The sequence below is a fragment of the Apteryx rowi genome, unplaced genomic scaffold, assembly GCF_003343035.1.
Source record: "Apteryx rowi isolate R43461 unplaced genomic scaffold, aptRow1 scaffold_0, whole genome shotgun sequence".
Lineage (NCBI taxonomy): Eukaryota > Metazoa > Chordata > Aves > Apterygiformes > Apterygidae > Apteryx > Apteryx rowi.
Window position 1 is genome coordinate 11266369 of NW_020447195.1, and position 7393 is coordinate 11273761.

Here is a 7393-nt window from a genome sequence, read left to right on the forward strand (position 1 = left end):
CGGCCCCGCGCCCGCCGCCGCCCGCCGCCTGCAGCACCTGGAGCGCCTCCTGGAGAACAGCACCCAGTGGCTGCTCAAGGTAGGGCCCTCGCCGGGGCGCCGCACGCGCAGGGGCCGAGGGGCTGCAAGCAGGCAACGCACCCGGCTCCCGCGGATGCCGAGCCCGCGGCGCTCGGAGAAGGGCTGCGCGGGAAGCGGCGCGTGTCCCCCCCCGCCGTTAACCCCGCGGGAGTCGGGGGACCGGAGCATTCCGGGCTCGTGGCTGGGTGCATGGAGGCTTTGGCTGCCTCCGCCTTTGCTCCAGCAACAAGCTGCATCTTTCGGTGGGGAAGTTGCCCCCCATTGCATCGCGGTGACGCTCGGGAAAAGGCTCCCAGATGTGGCCGGGAGCTCAGGGGGCTGCTGGACCGGCGGGGAGGCAGCACTGCCCCGCGCCGGCCCCCCAGGAGGGCACTGGGGTGCCCGTGCCGCCGCGCGGCTCTGCACCATGGGCTTGGGATCGGAGACCAGGGCAGGGGCTGCCGCGGGTGCCGGCATCCCGCGAGATGCCCAGCACCGAGCCCGTCCCCGCGCGGCCGCCTCGACCCCGCAGCGCGGAGCAGGAAGCGGCTTTTCCTTTCCGAGGTCTCTCCGAGGCACCCCCTGACCCCGCATCTGCGGCCGGGCAAGCGGCCGCCTGCGTCAGACCCAGGAATAGCTGCGGGCCGGCTCGTTCCGTCCGGGGAGCGAGTCCCCGGAGAGCCGCAAATCCCCGGAGAGCCGCAAATACCGCGCTCGGGCACGCGGGAGCCTGGGTGCTGGTGGCGAGCAAAGGGAGCAAGGTCCGGCCTCGGCCTTGTGCCAGCTGCCGAACCGGAGCGCTGCAAAGGCACCGGAGCATTGCAAAGGCAGTGGAGCATTGCAAAGGCACCGGAGCGCCTCCGCGCGCCGGGCAGGGCTCGCTGGCCCGCGAAGCTGCCGGCCGCCGGGCGGCGAGAGGTTTCCTCTGCAAAGACCCCGTCCGTCCCGCGAGGTCTCGATGCCCGCCGCGGGTAGGAAAGCATCCCCGGCAGACGCGGCTGTTTTCCCTGTTTCCCGGAAGCCGTTCCCAGAGCCGGCCCGCGCTGCGGGGAGGATGCACGCAGCCCTGCCGGTGGCCCCGGAGCCGAACGCGCCGAGCTGGAAGGGGCTGGGGCCCGGCGGCCGCGGGGGCTTTGCTGCACCCGCCGCTCGGGGGGGGGGGGGTCTCTCCCGTCCGCTAGCGATGGGGGCAGCATCAGGCAGGGGCGCGCGGGGGCCTCCCTGCCCCTCCTCGGCCGCCTTGGACAAAAAGCCAGGGAAACGCGGCGCTCCGGCTCCTTTCAAATGCAGCCCCGAGCGGCGCAGAGTCACCAGCGGAGCCGGCGCTCGGCAAAGCTGGCCTGGATGCAGCGAAGCTCCGTTGCCGCGAGCTTTGCAGTGCGTGCGCAGTGTGTGCCCGGGGTCCCCGGCGTTGGGTCCCCGCAGCCCGGTCCCTGCGCGGAGCAGCAGGAGGGAGCGCGGCCCTGGGCGGCCCGGTGCCCCCATCCCGCTCTTCCAGCAGAGGCGGCTCGTAGCATTTTTCTTTTTTTTTTCCTTTCTTTTTTCTTCCCTCGGCTTTCCTAATTTAACTGGAACTGCGTAAGGAGGCTTGTTTTGGTTGGACTCCAGGCCTGAACAAACAAACTGGGCTCGAAGGAGGCATCGGGTTCAGGGACGGACTGTAAACAGCGTCGATCCCCGTCTGCCAGCGGAGCAGCACGTTCGCGCCGTGCCTGGGCTGCGGCCGGCTCCCGCGCTCTGCCCGGCGCTCCCGGCCCTCTCCAAGCCGGCGGCTCCCGTGGGACCCGGCCACCCCCCCCGGAGGAGGCTCCTGGCAGAGCCGCGGCGCGGGGGCTCGTGGGCTGCTGCGGGTTTTCCCCCCAAAAAAGAGCAGGGAGCCCCAGAAAAGCCCCTCGCCCGGCTCCCAGGGAGCATCCGGGGCCGCTTTCCCAGCCCTCCCCGTGCCAGCCCGACCTTTTCCACGGGTACGTGCTGCCCTTCGGCTCGGAGAGATGTTTGTTTAAAAGAAAAAGAAAAAGAAAAAAAAAAAAGAAAAAAAAAGGCAAGATCGAGCGGGAGAAAAGGCCCCCCCCGAGCCCCGTGAAGCAACAAGATTAACGACGCGGTCGCAGGGAAGCTCTCCAGCAATCGCTCGGCCTGGGGAAATGTTTTCCAGACACGGCCCAGGCGTTTCTCCGCTTCCTCTCCCGTCCCGCGCGGGAAAACCCGGGGGGGGGCCGGCACCGGCCTCGCTGCCCGCCTCCGCCGCCCGCTCTGCTCTTATCTCCCGCCCCGGCGGATCTTTTCCGCCCTTTTCGCCCCGTCCCAGGCTCCCGCCGCGCGGGCTGATGCTGCGGCGGCCCCCCGGGTGCGTGGAGGAGAGCGCGAGGGCTTCGCCGCCTGCCCGCGGCGTTTCGGCAGGCGCGAACAAGTGCAGGGAGCAGCCCGGAGCCCTGCCGTCCCGCTCCCGCTCCCGCGCTGCATCCCGGTCCGCCCCGGCAAGACATGCAGGGATTCGGGGCTCTGCATGGACCCCCGTGGGAAAGCGGGTGCTCCGGGACGGAAACGCAGGGTGCACAGGGAGCTGAAGCCCTTTAACTCGCCGCCGTCCCGCGGCGGGGAGCGATGCTCGGAGCGGGGGCTCGGCCGGCTGCTCCCGCGCCCGGCAGCTTTCCCAGCCCGCTGCCGGCGTGGGAGGCCGCGCTTCCCCTTCCGCCGGCCCGGCCCGGCCCGGCCCGGCCCCGCGCCCCGACCCCGACCGGGTCCCGCTCCGAGCCCGTCACCCTGGCACAGGGCCGAATGGGAACCTGATGGCGAGGCACGCTCGAAATAGAAATCCTTTGGGAAAAGCGCGTCCCTCGCGGGCTGGGAAAGCGGAAGCAACATCTGATCTTTATTTGAAGCCCGCTTCTTCCCAGCTTTAAGCGCTTCCCATCGCGGGGCAGCGGCAGACCCCGGCAAGGCACCTTCCGCGGCTCCCTGCCCTCGGTGTCCCAGCCGGTGCTGGGAAACGGCGGCAGAGCCGAGCGGCAGTGCCAGCGCGGGAGCGGGACCCGCCATCCCGCAGGGCAGCGCTGCAGCATTGCCCGAGTGCCCCCGCGCCAGCGCGGAGAAAGAGCCCTTCTCCGAGCGGCGCCACGGGGGAGTGGAGCCGGCTGGGGGTGCGGACGCCCTTATCGGCGCYGGAGCCGCGGCAATCTCGGCTGCGGGTTTCCAAGGGAGCTCCTCCGCGCAGCACGGCGCGGCCCGCGGGCAGCACGCTCCGGCCTCCCGATAAGCTTCAAAGGGCGGCGAGTCAGATCGCGCCAGGGCAAAACACGCCGGCGCTCGCCGTGCTCGTCTCCCGGCCGGGCGCCGACGGGGGGACGGAGGCACCGGGCTGGGGGTGAGCCCGCGCGATCCCCATGTGACCCGGCGTGTCCCCCCATCCTGTCCCATCCCATCCCATCCCGTCCGCAGCTGGAGAGCTACATCCAGGCGAGCGTGAAGCCGGAGATGGCGCAGCTGCAGCAGACGGCGGTGCAGAACCACACCGCCACCATGCTGGAGATCGGCAGCTCCCTGCTGAACCAGACGGCCGAGCAGACCCGCAAGCTCACCGACGTGGAGGCCCAGGTTGGCGGTGGCGGCAGCCCGGCCGCGTGTCCCCGCGTCCCCGCGTCGCCGGGGACCTCCCCTGTTAAAAGGGGGGCGATTGCCCGCGGTGATGCAAGGTTTGACTCAGCGATGTGCGAGGAGGCGCCCGCCCGGGGGTGCGCGGGGCGTTGCGGGTGCTGACGCTGCCCTCGGCCGCCCGCAGGTGCTGAACCAGACGTCGCGCATCGAGCTGCAGCTGCTGGAGAACTCGCTGTCCACCACCAAGCTGGAGAAGCAGCTGCTGGTGCAGACGAACGAGATCCACAAGCTGCAGAACAGGAACAAGTAGGGCCTGGGCCTGGGGACCTCGGGGGAGGCCGGTCCCCCCCCCCGGGAGCCCTTGGGAGGGGACGGAGACACCGGAAAGGGGGGCAGGGATGGGGGCGCAGCTGGAAAGGGGGGATGCGCGCTGCTCCCCGCTCCCCGCCCAGGTGCAAAGCCCCCCCCATCACCGTCGCGCCTCCCCCTCCGCAGCATCCTCGAGATCCGCGTGCTGGAGATGGAAAACAAGCACCAGACGGAGCTGGCGGGGATCCGCTCGGAGAAGGAGAAGCTGCAGCGCCTGGTGAGCCGGCAGAGCGGCACCATCGAGGACCTGGAGAAGTCGCTGCTGGCGGCCAGCACCAACACCAGCCTGCTGCAGCGGCAGCAGCTGCAGCTCCTGGAGTCGGTGCAGAGCCTGGCGCGGCTCGTGGCGCAGGGCGGAGGTGAGCCGGGGCGCCCGGCCCCTGCAGGCACCGCTGCCGGAGCGGGCACGGGGATGCTCCCGCGCCGAGCCGTGGGCTGACCCCCGTGCTGGTGCATGGGTGATCTCGCGGTGGAAATGAGCCCTGCCGCGCATGCAGACCCCCCCAGGGGAAGGGGTTCACGTGCCGGCCCCCCCCAGTGTGAACCAGCCCCTTCCCCAGCCGTGGTGAATCCCCAGGGCTCAGCCTGGCATCCCGGGACCCCAGGGCGGCGCACGTGCCCGGACACATGGAGACATCGTGCAGGAAAGAAAAATAATCCGTGGGCACAAAAACATCGAAACCGAGAGGGGAAGAGAAACACGAGCCAGCAGGGCTCCCCGGCGGCGTTGGGCAGCCCCGGCCCCCCGCCGCAGCCTGCTGGGCTCATGTACCTTTTCCCTGCCGCCAGCCCCGCTGCCGAGGGAGGAGCAGCGCTTCCAGGACTGTGCCGAGCTCCGCCGGGCCGGCGTCCAAGCCAGCGGCGTCTACACCCTGCACATCGCCAACCTGAGCGAGCCCAAGAAGGTGAGCGCTGCCTCGCACCCCGGCGGTGCGCAGGGCAGCCCGTTCCGCAGCGCGGGAGCGCAGAGCCGCTGCCGTCCGGCGCCGGCTCCAGGCCCATTCCCGCGCTCCCTCCCGCAGGCGTACTGCGACATGGAGCTGGACGGAGGYGGCTGGACGGTGATCCAGCTCCGCRCCAACGGCAGCGTCAGCTTCCAGAGGACCTGGAAGGAGTACAAACAGGTCTGCGTCCGCCGCGGCCCCGGGGGGGGAAATCCCGGATCCGGGCGGCCGGCGGCAGCGGCGCTCACCCCGGCTGCCGCTCCGCAGGGCTTCGGCGACGCGGCGGGCGAGCACTGGCTGGGGAACGAGGCCGTGCACCTGCTGACGAGCCGGGCGCCCTACGCCCTGCGCGTGGAGCTGCTCGACTGGGAGGGCGCCCAGGCCTTCGCCCACTACGAGACATTCCAGCTGGGAAGCGAGCGGCAGCTTTACAGGTAGGAGCGGGGAGGCCCCAGCAGGCATCGAGCCGTCCCCATCCCCTGCCGCCGCGGGGCCCTGGCTGGGCTGCGGGACCCGGCCACTGCATGCGCTGCCATCCCCGGTCCGGGCTAACGTCACAGTGAATTTTTTTTCCCCAGGCCCTTGAAAGCCAAAAGTCGATGTTAATGCATGAAATTGCATTAGGAAGAGGGATTTCCCGTCCTGGCTCCGCAGCGCGCAGCGGTGCTGGCAGGCTGCCTGGGCRCTCGCAAGCAGCTCGGCGCTGCTGTGTGTCGGCGGGACGCAGCCGCCTCTGCTGCAGCCCCGTGCAGCTCCCCGGCGGTGCCCAGCGCGCCACGTCCCGGTGCAGCCACCGGCGCCCCATGCCCATGCCGGGCTGGCACCGGCCGTGTCCCAGGGGACACCACATGCGTGCACGCTGCGCGACCTGTCTTGCAAGGCCCGGAGGACTGTGCATGCATGGCAGGTCCCCGGCGAGCCAGGCTGGCCYGGCACCGGTGGGGTGGCGGGAGCTGGAGCCAGCACGCAGCTTCTTCTGGGACTGAGCCCCATGCACGGAGCCATCCCTGGCAAAGGGGACCGGAGGGGCCTGGGGACGCGGCTCTGCCCCGGCGGTGTGCGACCCGCAGCCTCGCCAGGCTGCCACGAGCCCCCCCCCGCRGGCCCCTGGGGGTTTCTTTGCAGTGCAGAGCAGGGCCGGGGGGTCTTTTTGCAAAAAAAAAAACCTAGCTGATGCTAATGGCGAAGCGGGGACAGCTCTCAGACGCGGGCTGGGGGGGGGGGTGAGCGGGCCCCTCCCCGCGTCCCCCCCCCCAACGCCGCCTCTCTGCCCCCGGCCCCAGGCTGGCGCTGCAGGGCTACAGCGGCACGGCGGGGCAGCAGAGCGGCATGGTGCTGCAGGGCGCCAACTTCAGCACCCGCGACGCCGACAACGACAACTGCCTCTGCAAGTGCGCCCAGATGCTCTCGGGAGGTGAGCGGGGCGCCCTGGGCAGGGGGGGACGACAGGGGGGGCCACCCCGAGCCCCCCCCCCCCCCCCCCCTCATCCTCCCGCTCTGCTCCCTCCGCGCAGGCTGGTGGTTCGACGCCTGCGGCCTCTCCAACCTCAACGGCGTCTACTACCCGGCGCGGCACAACATCCGCAAGCTCAACGGCATCCGCTGGCACTACTTCCAGGGGCCCAGCTACTCGCTCAAGGGCACCCGCATGCTGATCCGGCCCGCGGGCTTCTAGCGCGCGCCCCGTGCCATGGTGCCGGACCCCAGCGCGGGAGCCGGCCGCGCTCGGCCCCGGGCACTCCGGGGAAGGGCCAGCTCGGAAAGCAGCTGCGGGAAGACGGCGCCACTGAGGCTTTTCACCCCGTTATTACTTTTCCCTTTGGTTTGTCTCGCCCTCCGGGAACGGGTAGCTGGCGGCGCGGGGCAGGCGGTGCCTCGGCCGCGGCGGGAYGGAGCCGCCGCTCGGAGCCCTGGCGTGCCCGGATTTAGCGCGGGCTCTGCCTGCGGTCAGAACCAGCCCTTTCTGGCCCCGTTTTTCAGCCCTCGGAAGCCACCGGTTCCCAGTTCAGGTTCTCTCGTCGTCCTGCTGAGCTTCTGCTTGGCCTCCTGCTCCTCCGAAGCAGGTCCTGGCCGCAGGGACGGGCTGTCCGGAGGCTGCCGGGGCCTCCTGCGCGCTCCGGCTGCCTCCCAGGGACAGAGGGGGTGAGACGGACCCGGCTTTGCCCCCTCCTCTGCATTTTAAGGCCGTTGCAAAGCCGCCGCCGTCCCTCTTTGCCCGCTTCGGCCTCGGTGAGCGGGGTGAGAGGAGCTGGTGTGGGGAAGGCGGCCCCCGCGCTGCAAAAGGCTCGGACGCATCCGACAGCCGGGGGCCACCGCTGCCGAGCCCCGGCCCGGCGGTGCAGGGACAGCGGGATCCCCGAGCCCAGGGCGCGTGCGGGCAACCGAGCCGGGAGCACCCAGGGAGCCGGGATGGGCGCTGGTGGCAG

General features: G+C 71.1%; 1 protein-coding gene across 1 annotated transcript; it reads left to right on the plus strand.

Annotated features, from left to right (window-relative positions):
• Positions 1–28: 28 nt before the first annotated feature.
• Positions 29–6642, plus strand: ANGPT4 (angiopoietin 4). The gene is made up of 8 exons (XM_026068095.1): positions 29–79; positions 3839–3960; positions 4150–4394; positions 4813–4928; positions 5046–5147; positions 5235–5401; positions 6251–6381; positions 6482–6642. Exons 3-8 carry the CDS (start codon positions 4175–4177, stop codon positions 6640–6642), a joined length of 897 nt encoding a protein of 298 aa, XP_025923880.1. The 5' UTR covers positions 29–79; positions 3839–3960; positions 4150–4174.
• The last annotated feature ends 751 nt before the right edge of the window (positions 6643–7393 follow it).